The sequence below is a fragment of the Nilaparvata lugens genome, chromosome 5 (assembly GCF_014356525.2).
Source record: "Nilaparvata lugens isolate BPH chromosome 5, ASM1435652v1, whole genome shotgun sequence".
Lineage (NCBI taxonomy): Eukaryota > Metazoa > Arthropoda > Insecta > Hemiptera > Delphacidae > Nilaparvata > Nilaparvata lugens.
In genome coordinates, this window is record NC_052508.1 from 31,946,697 (window position 1) to 31,965,488 (window position 18,792).

At 36.5% G+C, this 18,792-nt stretch overlaps 1 protein-coding gene across 2 annotated transcripts in view; it reads left to right on the forward strand.

The window, feature by feature from the left end:
• Positions 1-18,792, forward strand: part of LOC111049712 (protein virilizer) — an 87,017-nt gene that overhangs the window by 64,569 nt on the left and 3,656 nt on the right. For both annotated transcript variants that reach the window (XM_039428175.1, XM_039428176.1), the window contains exons 16-18: positions 3,254-3,631; positions 9,472-9,758; positions 16,062-16,173. In XM_039428175.1, coding sequence (XP_039284109.1) covers positions 3,254-3,631; positions 9,472-9,758; positions 16,062-16,173 — 777 coding nt within the window. The remainder of the gene's footprint in view (positions 1-3,253; positions 3,632-9,471; positions 9,759-16,061; positions 16,174-18,792) is intronic.

The window sequence follows — 18,792 nt, forward strand, 5'->3', positions numbered from 1 at the left end:
CCATAGGTGGCCACTGGTCTGATCAGTGTTTTGTATAGCCGCAGCTTAGACATGCGTGATAAGAGCTTTGACTTCATTAGTTTCATGTGGACAAAGTACGCCTTGTTTGCAGCTAAAATCCTGCTTTCCACGTCCACTCGTACCTTGTTCTCACTATTGAGAAGCGAACCCAAGTACTTGAACTGCCTCACATTTTGAAGCCAAACTCCTCCCCCACATTCCAGATCACCAACATGTCTTCTTCTCCCGTTTGCTGACATCATAAGATATTTAGATTTTTCTATATTAATCTCAAGACCCAACTTCTTACCTTAATTTTTTAGAGTTTGGAGCATGTCAACCACACCAGCTTTGCTTCTTGATATAAGCACCATATCATCTACGTACGCATATGCTTGCTTGGACTTAGTTACAATACTGCCGCTTGTCTGCAATGCTTTAAGAATAACATCAAGTGCCAGGTTAAAGATAACTGCCGAGAGTGCATCACCCTGCCTTACGCCTCTATTCACTCTAAATTCTTTACTTAACTTGTTATCTATTCTGACACAAGCTCTTGCACCTTCCATTGTGAGTAAGGCCATTTTTACCAACTTTCTTGGTAAACCACACCTGGTAAGTACTGTAGGTAACTGCTTCCTGTCTACACTGTCGAACGCCTGCCGGAAGTCAACAAATGCAATGTGCAAGTCTACATCAAACTCATAGCACTTCTTCATTGTCTGCCTCATTACAAATATTTGGTCCGTTGTCCCTCTGTTGTTTCTGAACCCACACTGAACTTCACTGAGTTCTTCCTCTGCATATAACGTCACTCGCTTAAAAATAATTGTGGAGAAGATTTTATAGGCTATGTTGAGCAGTGTTATTCCCCTATAATTATTGCACATGAGTTTGTCCCCTTTCTTAAAAATAGGGCAAATTATTCCTCTTTTCCATTCATCCGGCATTTCCTCACTTACCCATATTCCAGTTATCAGTTCATGACATAATCTTGTTAGTTTTTGTCCCCCACACTTATATACCTCAGCAGGTATATAATCACTTCCAAGTGCTTTATTACTCTTCAGCTTGTCGATAGCCTCCTGCACTTCCCGCATGGTCGGCGGCTCCACTAGAGGCTCAGCAGTCATTATTTCCTCGGCAAACTCTCCATTATCTCTCTCTATACTCAGCTGCTCCTTGAAATATTCCTCCCACGTTTCTAATACTTTATTTTCTTCTCCAATTATTTGTCCCTCTAGGTCTTTACATAACTTTAATCTGGGTTGATACCCTCTCTTTATTGTATCGACCCTCTGATAGAATCCTCCTACATCATTCCGCAGGTACGCCGTCTCAATGTCTTCTAATCGCTTCTTTTGCCACTCTCTCTTTTTCTTCCTGCATATCTTGCTTGCAGTTCTTCTGAGTTCCTTGTATCTCTCTCTTTTAAGCCGCGTTTCCCTACCCATCATATCTCTCCATGCTTCATTCTTTCTTTGCAGTGCCCTACTACATTCTTCATTGAACCATGCTCCATTTCTTTCAATTCTTTTTTCTCCCACAGTGTTTTCAATCACCTCTGTCATGGCGTGCTTCATATCATTCCATGCTCTGTTAATTTGCTAGTTTTGTTAGTTTGCTATTAAATTCTTCAGGGGTTTCCGATAGTTTATTTGGGAGCCGTCTTTCCATTTCTTCCTCAAACCTTGTCCGACACTCCCCCTGCCTCAGTTTTTCCACGTCCCACTTTATCCTTCTCTCCCCCTTAGTAGCTTGTGCAAGCGCCAATCTTTGTCTGAGAACTGCTCGCACCAAATAATGGTCGGAGTCACAGTTCGGGACTCTTAATGATCTCACATCTGTGATAGATGAAGCATGTCTTGCCGATATTAGCACATGATCTATCTGGTTCACATTTTGTGTTCCAGGTATTCTCCATGTACCTTTATGAATATTTTTATGAGGGAAGCATGTGCTCTTGATTATTAAGTTCTTCTCTACCGCAAATTGAACTATTCTTCTACCATTCTCATTGCATTCCTCATGCATTGAGTATTTTCCTGCTACTGGCTTCAGATAAGTCTCCTTTCCTACTTTTGCATTAAAATCTCCCAGTATTATAATGGTGTCATATTTCGGTAGTTTATCATATTCTGCGGCTATCAGGTCGTAAAAACTATCTTTGCCTACTTCGTCGCTGTCCTCCGTAGGCGCATACACTGATACCAAAAAAATATTTCGGAACTTTCCTTTCAATCTAAGAAGGCAAATTCTTTCGTTAATTGGGGCCCAACTTAGGATGCTCTTTTTCCACCGTCTGGTAATAATAAAACCTACTCCACTCATTCCAGACCTTGCCTCTGTTCCACTATACAGCAGAGTGAGATCTTTTTTGTCTATCCTACCTTGCCCTTGCCATCTCATTTCCTGTATTGCGACAACATCCAATTTAAAATTCTCTATTTCCTTGGCAATTTCGTGCATTTTTCCCGGCTGTAACATAGTCCTAACATTCCAAGTTGCAAGTCGTATATCCATGTCCTTAAATCTTGTTTTGGCTTTTCCATTATAATTTCCGTTCATCCTGTCCGTCCGTGGCTCATTGTTTGCTTTCCTAACAACTGTTTTTTCATGGGTTGGGTTGCTAGCCCCACGCCAACCCCCAACCTGGAGGACCAGGTCATTTTTTCGGGTTTCCCTCCCTAGCCTTTGGCAAGCCAATACCAAACTACAAGGCAGCAGTCAATTATCTGTTGGGGTTTTCTTCCCTTAGCCTTTGAGGATCCTCTGATCTCCGTCTGCAAGGCAGCAGCCGTGTTTGCTGGTTTTGGTCCACCCCGGGTATTTAATTTCCCCGGTACCACCTATATCTAGGAGGCATTCCCCAATCCGCCACCTGGGGAGGCGCCCGATAGGAGACCAGCAACTCCCACGGGAATTAACTTCATAGTGAGTTGTCATTTTTGTGCTGTGCAAGTAGTATGATTTGCTCGTTTCGAAACATATTTATTTTTAATCGTTCTACTTCATATGCTTCATCATTAAAATTGATATCTCATCGATAAAATTAATCGCTCTCATTTCATCCTAAAATATTATTTTAAACAATCCTTTAATGTTATCCTAGAATATTCCTGAGTCTTAGCTGGCATTTTATTCCACTCAAGACTCCTATTGTTCTCTCCCCATTCATAGATATATGATTTGTAACTGTATTAATAAATTAAAACGAAGAAAGTGTTGAAGATGAGAGAGTGTATGTTGGCAGAAATGGTGGAGCCGCAGCTGCCAGCCGCCGAACCAATGCTGGCGCAGTTCGCAGCCCGTCCCGTGTTCGTGGTTGGGGAAGTGGATGAGGAGCGAGTGAGCGCCACCTACTACCTGGCAGCGCCACCGTTGGACGAGCACGATGCGGCCACAGGCGACCAGTTGCACGCAGTCTGCGACTTGCTTGAGGTGACACGAGCCCACCTGCCCGACTGCAACCTCGTGGAGCGAGTGGCGCAACTGTGTCGCCACAAGCCGGCACCCGGCGACCTGGTGGCCGCCACTGCGCCGCCACCTGCCGCCACCGCCGCAGCCCAGGCCAAGAAGCGCCATCACGCCACCCTCGCACAGCCCGAGCTCAACGCAAAACGCCCGTTCGGTCAGTGTGCTACTTTATCATGTTATAGTTTAGCTTCTATTATAGTTTTGTACTTGAATTTATTGTTTCAATAATATGGCCTTTATTCTTTCTTTCTGTACTTGAATATATGAAAAATGGCATGGGTAAATGGACGGTCAAGGGAGAACAATACAAACTTGATGGGACCCTTTGGTAGGTAATGGGTGCTGATACATAAGCATCTCTTGTGGTTCAACTTTGTTGGTGAGGAATATAACACAAGTGTTTCCTATCTACCTAGCACACTATCAACCTGTGTCGTCCTACAAGTGATTTTCACTTATGCCAGTTGTTTCATTTCCTCTACTTATGCCTTAGTTGTTTTGTTAGAGTTAATAGAAGTTATTTATTCTAGGTTAAGGTACATCTCTTCTCTTCTTCTCTATATCTATAAAAGGCTAAGCCCCGACAGACTGAAATCACACCACAGCCCAACCTACTGAGCCTAAAAACTTGAAATTTTGCACAATTGTTTATGGTAGCCTCAAAACATCCACTAAGATAGGATTTTCAGAAATTTGCCCCCCTGAGGGAGCTGGGGCCCCTGAGAGATGTGAGTTATTCCTTATATTTGATCCAAATGGTTATTCATATTGTAGTAGTCGGGGTCACTGCAATCAAAAGTTTTTTATTCTGTAGCTGATAAATTTCATACGTATTTTTGAATTGAATTACTAAAACGTATTGATCATTGATTGTCCATAATGTATCCAGTGTCCATAGTGGAAGTGATTGAACTACTCAAAATCAATGGCTTACTGGTCCCTCACAGAATTTATAGTATTCCTGGTGATTGAGCCTGTCTTTTTTCAGCGTTGACTATTAATAATAAAGCTTTATTTACAACTAGCCTACCCGGCGAACTCCGTACCGCCAAAAGGTCAATGTATCTCATGTCACACTTGACTTTATTTGGTGAATCATGAAATTCATCTGACAATCAATATTTTTATTTACATCTCAATACGGACTTCCTATGTGCTTATTCATGCAGCATCATAGCCACCTCTAATACAAGGCCCCGGCCTACGATATTGCAACGTTGCAGAGTAGGCCTAGAATCTAATACATGATTGGTGGAAAAGATCAGCTGGTATTTTTTAAAATCTTTTTCACCAATCATGTATTAGATTCTAAGCCTACACTGCGACGTTGCAATATCGTATTAGAGGTGGCTATGGCAGCATTCATTATTCCGAAAACATATTCTACTCAATCAATTGGTAGTAATATCTATCAGTAAAGTTTTGAATTGAAAAAAAAAATAAAAATAGATAAGGTAAATCAGTGTTTCAGAAATGAATTCAATGTTTTCATAGTTGTTGATTGTCAATAGATGGTCCAGGAAATATGCGATGTACGATGAATCACACAGAATTCCATATTCTTTCCATCTTCCATTCTTGGATGAATATAAGCTGAGCTTAAATTAAAAAATGTTCAAATTATTCTTTCATTCTTCAGTAATTAATTTATGCAATATGAATAACTCCCTTTCATGAGGTGAATATTTTTTCCAACATTTTCCAGTTTTTCAATGAAAGGGAATTTTCATTATCATTTTTCAATGATAATTATTCGTATAGGTCTTCTAAGGAATATCTACAGCTGGTACCAATCAACTATACTAACTTCAACTCCAAAATACCGTTCTAATACCAGTACACAATTTATCACAGGGTGACGTTTATTGTACAGCTGGTAACTTCAGATGCTCAATCATATTATCACAATATGATCTTGAACCATGATCATCTTTCCGTTCTTCGGTAGCCGCTCTGTCGACAATTTCGATAACATAGGTCTGTAAAATGGATTAATAAATAATTATTATTATCATCCCCCTATTAAAATTTCTCTTAAGAAATCATCCCCGATATTCACACAACATATTCCCAAAGTTTCATGCCGTTATGTCAAGTAGTTTTCAAGTCTATAGAGAACAAACAAACATACAAACACACAAACAGACATTCATTTTTATGTATATAGATTTTCATTCGGCTCAAACAAAAGTCTCTTTAAATGGAGTTAGAATGATAAGGTTGACAACTTTTAGTTCTGTTGTTTTAACATTTTTTTAAAAATCATTTTCAAAAATTTCATATAGTAACCTACTATTGTGTTCGAGACACTTCTGGCGCTATCATAGTTTCACCACTATTCTGTTCCACAGTCCTATCTTTTGCGGTCGTTAACTATATCTATAATAAAATAAAGAGCTGGCTTAAACACGTACGGGATAGGAAAATTATGTTTGACGCATCATATGTCTAAGCTACTGGACTGAAACTAACTTGCAATTTTGCATGTAGATTCTTAATTAACCAAGTATGGTTATAGGCCTATTTTCAATTCTTCAAAATTTCATTACGGCAAGTCTTCAGTTTGTCAAGTTATAAAATAGATCTTGCGGAGCAAGGGTTTCTGCTAGTACTGTAATAAACTTTGTACCTGTTGAATTTTGGATTGAATTGATTGTTCTATTGTGTTGGATGCGTGCAGTGGAACAAGAATAACCCGATTACCACAGTTCTACCACAGTTGACAATATCATCTGGACAAAGTTTGAGACCATAGAGCAAATCTTCTCAAAAACAAAATATTCAGAAAATGAAATTTGAGATATTTGAATTTATGCTATCACATTCTACTTGACTTTCTGAATCTCAAGAAATTTGATTTTCTCCTAGGACGAAATTTAAGCTTCATATCGTATTTTTCTATCAACTGACCTGCAACGGACAAATAATTAGTTTTATTCATGCTTCACTGCACTCACCCAACAAAATAGAACAATCACAGGTTGACAGTGTGTCAGGTAGATATGAAACTCTACAGTAACTATATAACCATAGTAAGGCCATTGAATGTCACGCTTTTGATTGACTAGCTCGACGTGGTACAAATCCGTCATTAAGACTCCAAACAATCTTTATAATCCTATCTTATTGCATTGAAAATTTGCAACTTATCACTTATTTACTGATTGGAAACCTATTTTAAACTTCCGATGAGTTTTGTATAACATTTTCGAAGGGAAATTGATTATACTTCAGTATACAGGTAGATCAATAAAGGTAATTTTAAAAACAATAATCAAGCTTGAAACAACAACTTTTTTCCCTCGGGCTTCTCGCGGACCACTTCCAGAGTTTTCGCGGACCATTTATTAGGAACCACTGATCTAGATTAAGCAGAAAGGTAGATTTCAATTTGAATATTGTATTTCCTCATCCAATTCATTGGATCGAGCTTCTTATAATATAATTTCAATTTATTTTTGTGGCTCAATTGAGTATAACATTTTATGAAATTTTAATCGTGATTAAGTGCTGATTAAAGACGTCTTGACTTTTATGATTTATTCTCCTCAGTCCTGAGAACCTTATCCATAACATGCTCAATCGCTCAATAGCTGTTGATATACTATGATTTGCAATACCACTAGCAGTAGTCAAGATTTGAAATATCACTTTATTTTTTCTTTATTATTTTATTGATTCACAATCATTTTTTCAAATAATTTGATAGAGGATCAACAGGCACAGCCAAAAAATGTTTCTCCCCCGAATTTTGATTCATCAATAGTCCAGAAATAGTCCAGAGAATAGTCCACTTGATATCTCTATATATAAGAATGAATGTCTGTGTGTTTGTTTTTTGTTCCCTATAGACTCAAAAACTACTTGACAAACGGCATGAAACTTTGGGGATATGTTGTGTGAATATTGGGGATGGTTTCTGACCGGAAATTTCAATAGAGTGGCTAATAATTATTAATACATTTTACAGTCCCATGTTTTAAATTGCTGGCCGAGCGGTACCGAAGATAATAATGTTTGACATTGAACATATATGATAATGTTTCAAGATCACAAGAAATTAGCCCTCTTTTTCCAAGCCTGAATAACCGAGTGCATTAAGACGTCTGTACCTGATGCTGTAAGTTGCAGGTTCAAGTCCCGTCAGTCAACTTTATTTGCTCTAGGTTTTCTACTTTATTAATCGTTCCTATTTAATTTTTATCTTCCAATATTTTAGGTTGGACTTCTATTAGAAGTCAACAACATAATAATGCTGTTTCCCGTATGTTCTGTGTTTGACCTGCGAATAAGTTGATACACATGCTATGACAACATAGTAATTAAAGTTTTGTTGCTTTTAGAGACATTCAATTTGTGAAGAAAAAATCCATCAACGATGCAACATCAACAGAGAAAATTAATTTCTTCATGAAAGTAGAGAATTTAATATATATATATATACATATATCAAAATGTATGTCTGTATGTGTGTTTAATATTGCATGAATTATACAGTTTTGATGTATTAATAGTATTTGAAAGTTTATAAAGTGATAGAATTGGAATTGATATTATTGAAAGTCGCTGTTACTCAAGGTTGGTATGGAAACAGCTATATCTGATATTTAAATTAAATTTAATTGTATCAAAATAGGCTAGTGAGCTTTATTTTTTCCTCCTCTTCAAAAAAGTCAATAACTTCAATAATCTATATTTATATAAAAATGAATATCAATTTTTTTTAATTCAACACTTTACTGATATATATGACTACCAATTGGTGAGAAGAATATGTTTTCGGAATAATAAATGCTGCATTACTTAGCACATAGGAAGTCTGTATTGAGATGTAAATGAAAATATTGATTGTCAGATCAAATTCATGATTCACCAAATATAATTCAAGTATGACATTAGATAGATTGACTTTTTGGCGGTACGAAGTTCGCCGGGAAAGCTAGCTAATAATAATGGTTATGGGTTTTGTGTTTTCTTTTTCAATTGCTCACTTGGTGAGAAGAATATGTTTTCGGAATAATAAATGCTGCATGACTGAGCACATAGGAAGTCTGTATTGAGATGTAAATGAAAATATTGATTGTCAGATCAAATTCATGATTCACCAAATATATTCAAGTATGACATTAGATAGATTGACTTTTTGGCGGTACGAAGTTCGCCGGGCAAGCTAGTTAATAATGATGGTTATGGGTTTTGTGTTTTCTTTTTCAATTGCTCACATGTTTATTAAATTAATTTAATGAATGACTAGATCAGTTGGCTCTTCCACAATTTATGTTCAATGTTGTGCTTTAATATTATCTTCAGACTTCTTGGCTGTCAACTAATAAAACTGACTATTATGTTATCCATTGTCATGTGAATTTCATCATATTTCTATGTATGAGAACTTCATCATTTTTTGTAAATGGAACAAAATTTATTACGGTGACATAATATTTCAAAAGTTTATTGCTTATTTTTTGGAGATTCAGCTTTCAGCTTACGTTACCTACCTTTCATTTTTACTCGCTATTATCTACCATTTACTATTTCAAAGTTCCAAAACTAAATTGGGAATATAAAAAAAAAACTTGAAAGAGAATATATCAAAGTTATTCAAAGTTATATCGAAAAAGTTACATTTATTTTAAAAACATACATTTCAAATGATGGTTAGCTCAAAGATAATGATTAAATAAATAAAATAAGTAAATATTAACGTATATGACCTAATCCGTGCCACAAATTGTTTAAATAAATGAACAAAACCAAACGTTCTATCTTATTAAAATAGTCTTAATAGTTCTTTTTCGTGAAGCTTTGAGACGCTGGTAGTCAACAGTAATCTGAGTTAACAAACATCGGCTTAAAATTTGGAACATAAATGACCCATACCTTAGGATATGCTCTTATGATATCTTCTCTCTATGAATATACTAAATGAACTAAATGATGATGATAAGTTTGGTTGAAAGATGAATGAATGGAATGTTTGTTGTGTTGTTGCAGTGACACCGATGCGAGGCCGCGGTGCTTTGAGAGGCGGTGGCGGTGGAGGTGGCGGGGGGCCAGGTGGCGGTGGAGGAGGTGGCGGTGGGCCAGGTGGTGGTGGGGGCGGCAGTGGACCAGGAGGTGGTGGAGGCGGGGGGCAGCGCGGAGACATGTTCCGGTCGCGGCCGCCCAACACGTCGCGTCCACCGTCGCTGCATGTCGACGACTTTGTCGCGCTGGAAACATGCGGCCAGCAGCCGACTGGCCCCACCGGATACAACAAGATATCGATGCGTGCTGCACAGGTACCAAATTCAATCATTTACACACACATACACAACATACTATACAAATGAATACATGCAAAACAATAATAACAATCATATTTTAACAAATTGAGAACTGTACAAAAAAAGGGGGAGAGGATTGAAGGTTTTTCCAACTATGGCTATCCATGTACTAGGAAAACCTTCAATTCTTGAGAGGGTAGAAAAGGTACTAGTATAAGTGTAAAGAATCTTGGCATGAGAGGATGGGATGAAGGAAGGTAATGATGGGATGGGGAAAACGATAGGACCAGGTGGTAGAAGATAATTTGAAAAACTATAGGATTTACTAAGGAAATATTGCCTCCTCATCTTCAACTGGTTGACTCAGTCGTTAAAAAGCTAAACAACCCCCGAACCACTCTCCTCCTCCAACCAGACCTTAGGATTATGGCTAGGTTTAGAGATGAGTTACTTGATTGAAGGTTTAAGGTTAAGTTAGAAGTTGTTGCTCTTCAAATGTCAATATGCTAGTATTACATCTATTATCCGATCATTTAAGAATTTTGAATAAGGGTTTTTATCATTGTAGTTGGCAAAACGCCCTCTGGAGCGTTAAAGGCTGTTCCCCATTTGCATTTGTAGTATCTCGTTGAATAAACCAGTCACTACAATAAATTCAGCCAGATTTAAAATCTCTATTCTATCTAAGGCGCACAAATTTCATTCACACAACGTGTGTCGCATAGGGTATTATCATTGCAGATACATAGTTCCGAAAATCAAGTGACGAATCAGTGTGTGACAACATTAACATTTTATCAAAATTTTTGGAGAGAAATAGTACAGGCTCAGCCTAGTTTTTCCTCCAATGTCATAATTGTATTATGATTGTAGTGTTTCATACAATAAATGAATAAATAAATAAAGTTGAGTTTATTTCTAATATTAGCTGATTCGTTTGTTGACTTATGAATTACAAATAATTTTATATCTTACAACAACACGTAGTATACGACCAAACTGCTTCAATTTCTAATTCTAAGCTTCTAAATTGGTTTGTGAAATCATCAATTTGCTGTTCATTTTTAATACTGAATGGTGTAGTATTGAGTGTTATTCAATAAAGGTAAACTCTTTGTGTGTGTTATCTTTTTCTCTTCTATTATTTTTCTTCATCTTCCTTTTTAAATATGAGAGGTTTTATTGCTGGGCCTATAAAGATTAACCAAATTCAATTAATTTACCATACTTTTATACAGAGTGACACAGAATAACGGAAACTTTTAAAAACGCCATAAAACATTAGTGGGAAGGGCAAAAATGATTTTATTCAAATTAATGTAAGGTTCAAGACTTGCCATTTGAGAATTATTAATAACATCTACCACTTTTTGACAATTACTTCTTCAAGATGGCTTCCTCCTGAACTAATACACTCTTGAAATCTGTATTGAGATTCCTGAACGATTAGTAATGATTGAGAGCTCGACGAGAGCGGTCGTATCGGAGTGGTTGCTGAGTCAGCTGTGCAAAGTTTAAACGTTCCGTAACAAAATATTTCGTGCTAGTGAACCGTGCTGTAGTGAATATTTTATTCGAAGATTTAAAAATGTCTTGTTTTATTTGCTCTAAATCCGTTCGGAATTCAGGTGAGCTGATTTCATGTGTCGACTGTGAAGCGAATTTTCATATAGGATGTGTGAAAATGACCAAGGACGATGCGGACTACATAAAGAGAAACAAACAAATTTGGAGATGTAGCAGCTGTTCCTCTACACGTCGCAAAAGTATGGTGAGTGAATCGACAACAGGAAACAAGGACGTGACTCTCCAAGAACTCGCAGGAGTTCTTGAGGTAATTGCAGGAAATCAGACGTCGATGAAGGAGAATATTAAGAAAATGGAGTTGGAGCTTGGGAAATCAATTGAATCATGTCATCAGGCGATTAACGACATAAATAAGAAGTTTGATGAACAAAACAAGCAAATTAGCACATGCCTCATCAACATCGATAAGCTTTCAACAGAAGTAGCTAGCCTCAGGAAAGAAAATGCAGAACTGAAGGAACGCGTCGAGGATATGGAACAATACTCAAGATCGAACATGCTGGAAATAAATGGTATACCCAAAAAACAGGATGAAGATGTAACAGAAATCATTTGTAGAATGAGCGAAGCATTAGGACACAAAATAAAAGCAGATGCAATCGACATTTGTCACAGACTTAAACAACGAAATGAAAACCTACCTCCACCAATCGTTGTCAAGTTCGTTCGTAGAACAGACAAACAAGTAATATTGAATAAAAGGAAAGTTACGAGGCAGTTTTCTACAAAGCAGATGGGAGAAACAACGGACCATCCAGTCTATGTGAATGAAAGTCTAGCACCTACTCGAAGAAGGATTTTCACCATGGCGAGAGAGATCTTCAAAAGAGGCGACATCAAATACCTATGGATCAAGGAAGGGAAGATTCTAGCTAGGAAAGAAGACGGAACACCAGTTATTGAACTCAAGAACAGTGAACAAGTGAAAAAGTTGAGCGTCAAATACCTATGGATCAAGGAAGGGAAGATTCTAGCTAGGAAAGAAGACGGAACACCAGTTATTGAACTCAAGAACAGTGAACAAGTGAAAAAGTTGAGCGTGATAAGTGCATCTAAGCAGCCAGGTAACCAAGAAAATAACAGTGTCAGTACCGTAAATAAAAATGTCATCAGAGATAAGTAGCAGAGAAACACTAATTATTCATCAAAATATACGCAGTCTGCGAAGTAATTTCGATTTATTCTTAGTGCAAATGAGGAAATTAGAAAACAACCCGCTAATAATAGTCTTGACAGAAATATGGATACTAGAGAATGAAATAGACTTATATCATATAGAGGGCTATTCCGTACATGGTAATTTCAATCATAACTACAGAGCAGGAGGAACTTTGGTTTATATAAACAGTGAGATAACGTTCAAAACAAAGACAATAGTTTTTATTTCAGCGGACTGTGTACATATATCTTGTTCATATAATAATTTTGAATTTCAGTTGTTGGCTGCTTACAGGTTGCAATCAAACTCACCCAAAATATTTCTTAACGAATTAACCTTGTACTTAGAAGAAATATTTAATATTAACGAAAACAATGAGGTCCCTTTCTTTTTCACGGGAGATATAAATATAGATCTTTTTCAGAACACCAGAATTATTGACGATTACAAATATTTAATGAATAGTTTTGGATTTGAATCACTCAATACTGATTACACTCATAGGTCCCGATTTTCCAACTCTTTAATAGATCATCTTTACTTAAAATCCGGCAAAAATAGAACAAAACTGAATAAAATTAATCTAATTCCAGAAATACTACATTTAGATATAACTGATCACAGTACAATCATACTTAAAGTTGAAGGATTGAAGAGATCCAACGAAGAAGCAGATACAAATTATAAAAAATATGCCTAATCAATTACCGGAAGTTGAATAATATTTTATCATCGATTGATTGGGATAGAGAAATACCAGCAGTATCAGTTGATGAGGGATGGGAAAATTTCATTGGACATTAAAAAGCGCTATCAAAGATTCACAAGAAAATCTTCTTTTAGAAAATAACTTGACACAGAAATATAGGTCGCCATGGATAAATAGTTATCTGATCAAGCAAATAAACTTAAGAAATGAGTTATACAAGAATGTTATCAAACAACCTAATAATGACGACTTAAAACAAATATACAATACATTCAAAAATAACTTACGTAATGAACTGAGAGAAAGAAAACAATATTATTATTCAAAACTGTTTAGAGAAAGCCAGGGAAACATTAGAAAGACGTGGAAAACAATTGACGCGTTAATAGGATTGAAAAAAAATAAAGAACCACTAAAACTGATTGTTGATGAGCAGGGAAATAGCATACATGATAGTAATAAAATTTCTAATTCGTTTAATTCTTATTTTCTAAATGTTGTGAATAAAATGAATGATGAATTAGAACAAACCACATTGCAAACTAGGGAAGAGTCTGCTAGAATATCAAAAATAAGGTTTCCATACAATTCTCCAACAAATTCAATTTTTCTCCACCCTACAAATCCGGAGGAAGTAGCAAGTACAATAAGAAAATTGAAAAATAAATCTTCGCCAGGTGTAGATGGGATAAGCACAAGCATGATTAAAAAAACTTACATGAATTATTTGAACAAATTAACCGATCTAATTAACCTAAGTATTGCCAAAGGAAAATTCCCAAGCATGTTCAAACACAGCGTAGTTATACCTATTCCTAAAAAGCCAAATTGTAAAAACATAGATCAGTTCCGCCCAATTTCACTTTTACCGGTTTTTTCCAAGATTTTAGAAAAAATATTCAAGATTAGACTTGAAAACTTTTATAAAAATAATAACTTTTTTAGTGATAACCAATATGGTTTCCGTGAAGGAAGAAGTACAGAAGCGGCAATTAAAAATCTCATTTCAAAAATAAATGACAGTTTTAGTGTCAATAATAAGTGTGCAGCTCTGTTTCTTGATATATCTAAAGCATATGATGCAATTGATAAAAACATGCTTCTAAAAAAACTTGATTTATCAGGAGTAAGAGGAATTGCCAATGATTGGTTAAGATGCTACCTATCTAATAGGAGTCAAAGGGTCAGAATTAACGATACGTTGAGTGAACCCGGGGACATTACCATAGGTATTCCTCAAGGATCAGTGTTATCAAGTACTTTATTCCTGGTCTTTATTAACGATTTGACGGATGGTGACTTACAGGGAAAGATTACATCTTTTGCAGACGATACAGTTATATTTTATTCGGCCAAAACAAATCAAGAACTTAAAAATAAATTAGAAATGGATCTTAAGCACCTTAGGTGGTGGTTTTGCGAAAATAAATTAACTATCAACACAGACAAATCTAATATAATACAATTTAATCTTCAAAACACGGATCAGGAGTTAACTAGTATTTACTTCCATAAATTAGATTGTGCGCAACAGGTGAATAATTTATTGTGTAACTGTGAAACTATAAAACAAGCACGTACAGTTAAATATCTGGGCCTCATATTGGATAGTAGGCTCACTTGGTCAGATCATGTACAGAAGATAAAAAATGAGTTATTTGTATACATAAGGAAGTTCTATTACCTCAGACAGTTATGTCCAAAAGAAGTATTGTTACAATTATACCATGCAATTATTGGTTCTAGAATAAATTATGGAATAATATGCTATGGGAGTGCATACAATGTTCATATTAAACCTGTGATTACGGGTCAGAAACATATATTAAAAATAATTTGTAATAAACCTAAACAATATAGTTCAATGATGCTCTTCAGAGAACTGTCAATATTATCAGTGAGACATTCTTTTCTATTCAAAGCATTGCTGGATTTAGCTGAAAATAATTTCGATATTCAACAGATGAGAGAAAGAATAAACCTCAGGAATTCACAGGACATTAACCTCCCAAAACCAAGATTAGAACATTCCAGACGACACTTCAAATACATAGCTATAAAAATATTCAATTCACTTCCAGTAACAACAAGGAAAATAACGTCACGTCAGTTATTTAGAAAAGAAATCAAGAAATTCATTTTACAACTAGACAACCCGAATGATTTTTTTACTAAATTAATATAGGTCTAAATTTAGTATAATTTACACATTACACGACATGAACACTGCAACAATCAAAGATCATTGAACTCACAAATCCCGTCCGGTATGCGTAAACAGTAAGACAGTATCAAATTTCAATCACTGTATCTTTCTTCAAAACGCATTCATTTATGGTATAATTACATCAGCACTTTGAAAAAAAACGAAACGTTAACTATGAATAAAATTGAACTAAATATGAAAAAAAACAGCAACCACTCCGTACATAGTTTTAAGTTTTGTGTAAGTGTGGAAGTTGTGAAAACGTTTGATTTGAGATAGCTCCGTAAACAGAAAATCGCAGGTTGTCAGATCATGGGACCAAGAAACGCAGATGGTGCAGCGATCAATGAGGAATCGTCAACACAGATTTCAAGAGTGTATTAGTTCAGGAGGAAGCCATCTTGAAGGAGTAATTGTCAAAAAGTAATAGATGTTATTAATAATTCTCAAATGGCAAATCTTGAAATTTACATTAATTTGAATAAAATCATTTTTTCCCTTCCCACTAAAAATGTTTCATGGCGTTTTTAAAAGTTCCCGTTATTCTGTGTCACCCTAAAGTATGTAACATTACATATTGTGTCCCATTAAATGCTGTTCTAAGTTTATCAAGTGACATAATTCAAACTTAGTGAATTTACTTTGGATTTGTTTCAGGATATGATGGCGACAAGAGCTCGCGGCGGCCGTGGAAGAGCATCCTATGGAGGAATGGAGCGTGGTGGGGGCCACTTCTTTGGGCAAGCTCCTCCCTACAGACGTGAAAATGGTAAATAGATCATTTCTACCGTATTCATATTAGTCGCTTGTTTACAATGTTCATGCTGTACTATATTTCTTTATGCACAATGTTTATATATTATTTATCAGAATTCATATTTTTATGGCACTTAATAAACATTGTACGTCTTCTAATTATACTCTGAACGGAAACGTGTCTTTAGACAGTAATAAGCGATTTAATTTTTTGTAGTTCAACAAGATTATATATTAGTATGTAAAATTGAGATAAATTTATTTTATTTTTCATAGGGTTATATTTATTTCATTTATATAAAATAAAAATCATATGTAGCCAAAATCATATTAATTCAATATAAAACAGTGAATTGAATATTTGAACTATTTCTTGGTATAATTAGATTTAAATAGAAGAGAATCACATCAGAAACCAACAAATGAACTAGAAATATCCTATTTTAATATTCGAAGAATTTGTAAACTATGATTTAAATACTGTAACACTGATAACTTATAATAATTGTTTAATTGTGTTTTGGACAATGCCTTTCCAATTTCTGTATTTATTTAAGAGTTGGCGGTAGTAGTCGGTAGTATTACATTTTGTCCCTCAAGATGTGTTTCCTAAAAATCACGATTTGACTGTTTCACATTGCTACTGTGCAGTCTTCAAGGCTGAAAAACTATTGTTTCTCCCTTATCATATATTAGAAAGGGGTTAAGAACATAACAAATTAATATCAATACTGTTATTTTTAAAAGACATCACAAATTCTTAAATGGTTACTTTTTATTTACCCAAGATACAAGGTCCTGTTTGAGAGAGATCCTTTTGATGAGGAGACCATCAGAGTAAGGAGAACAATTGATGGAGACAATTTCAGAGAATCATATTACTAAATGGTGTGCAATGGTAGAGAGCCTTGATATGAAAATTAATAGCAGACGTGCTTGGAAGCTCTTCAAGAATTTGAATGGTGATGGGACCCAAGCCAAGACCTCTTTCTTTCTATCCTGTGTCAGCAGACCAGGTGGCGAGTCAGTTGCTTTTGAATGACAAGACAGGTGGGAAAAAGGATCATATCCTAATAAAAGCGATCGAACAACAGAAACTCACCTTCTCAGGGAACCATTCACTTAAGATGAACTGCCGCAAGTCATAGCTTCCTTGAAGACAAACCGTGCTGCTCTGGAGTGGATGATTTGAGGAGCAGATCAGAGCAGATCAGAAATTTTGGCCCTAAGGCAATGGAGTGGATCACCAGGCTCATGAACTGCTGTGTGAATAGACTCCAGATTCCTAAACTGTGCAGAAAGTCTATGGTGGTAGCACTGTTGAAGCCGGGAAAAATGCCTGATAGTCCAAAAAAATTCCGTCCAGTGTCTTTGTTGTGTCATCTCTTCAAGATTCTTGAGAAACTCTTGCTAAGAAGAATGATCGAAACTATGGAAGGAAAACTAATTAAAGAGCAAGCTGTTTTTCGGGCTGGAAAGTCATGCTGTGGCCAGGTTTCAAACCTCACCAAACACATTGAGGATGGTTTCGAGAAAAAAGGTATCACAGGGGTGGCATTCATTGACCTCACTGCAGCATATGATACAGTGAATCATCAGAGACTAGTAAAAAATATATATGATCTTACTGATGATTTCAAACTTGCCACACTGATCAGATGCTTCCTTCAGAATAGGCGATTCTCAGTCAGCCTCCAGGGGAAGAATAGTAGGTGGAGAAATCAAAAACATGGTCTACCCCAGGGTGGTGTACTCTCTCCAGTGCTGTACAATAAATATACAAATAATATTCCCAGGCCTAGAGATACAAGGCAATTTATCTATGCTGATGATACAGCAGTGGCAGCACTGGGTCAAACATTCGAGGAAGTGGAAAAAAAGATCACAAGTACTCTGGAAGAGCTTTCCAGATATTATGAAAGTAACCACCTCAAACCCAACCCAAGTAAAACTCAGGTCTGTGTTTTTCATTTGAAGCACAGTGAAGCTGGTAGAGAGCTCAATGTCAATTGGAGGGGAGAGCAACTACATCATGCAACACCAAAATATCTGGGAGTAACCTTGGACCGCACCCTGACATTCCGGCAGCACTGCACCAGCACTAAGGCTAAGGTTCACACAAGGAACAATATCATCAGGAAGCTTGCCAATTCCAAATGGGGAGCTCAACCAGCCACACTAAGAACATCGGCAATTGGTCTGTGTCTGTCAGCAGCAGAATATGCAGCACCTGTTTGGAGCTCCTCAGTGTATGCTAAACAAGTGGATACAGCAGTAAATGAAACAATGAGGATAATAACAGCATGTCTAAGACCGACACCAGCGCACAGGTTGTACCCTCTTGCGGGAGTAGCACCACCCAATATCAGAAGAAAGGTTGCTACAGACATTTAGAGGCAAGTGCTAAACAGGCAAGTGACCCACGCCATCCATTATTTGGGCATCAACCTGCAGTTGGACGGTTGAAATCAAGGAGAAGTTTCTTGGCAACATCCCATGTCCTGCAGGGCTCTTCTGAAGAAAATCGTGTGGAGCAGTGGAGGGATTGCCATTTCGGGAAGAATTGCCTCCTGGTCATGATTTGGCTTTTCTGACTTGGAAAGCTCTCAATCGTTTAAGGGTAGGAGTGTCC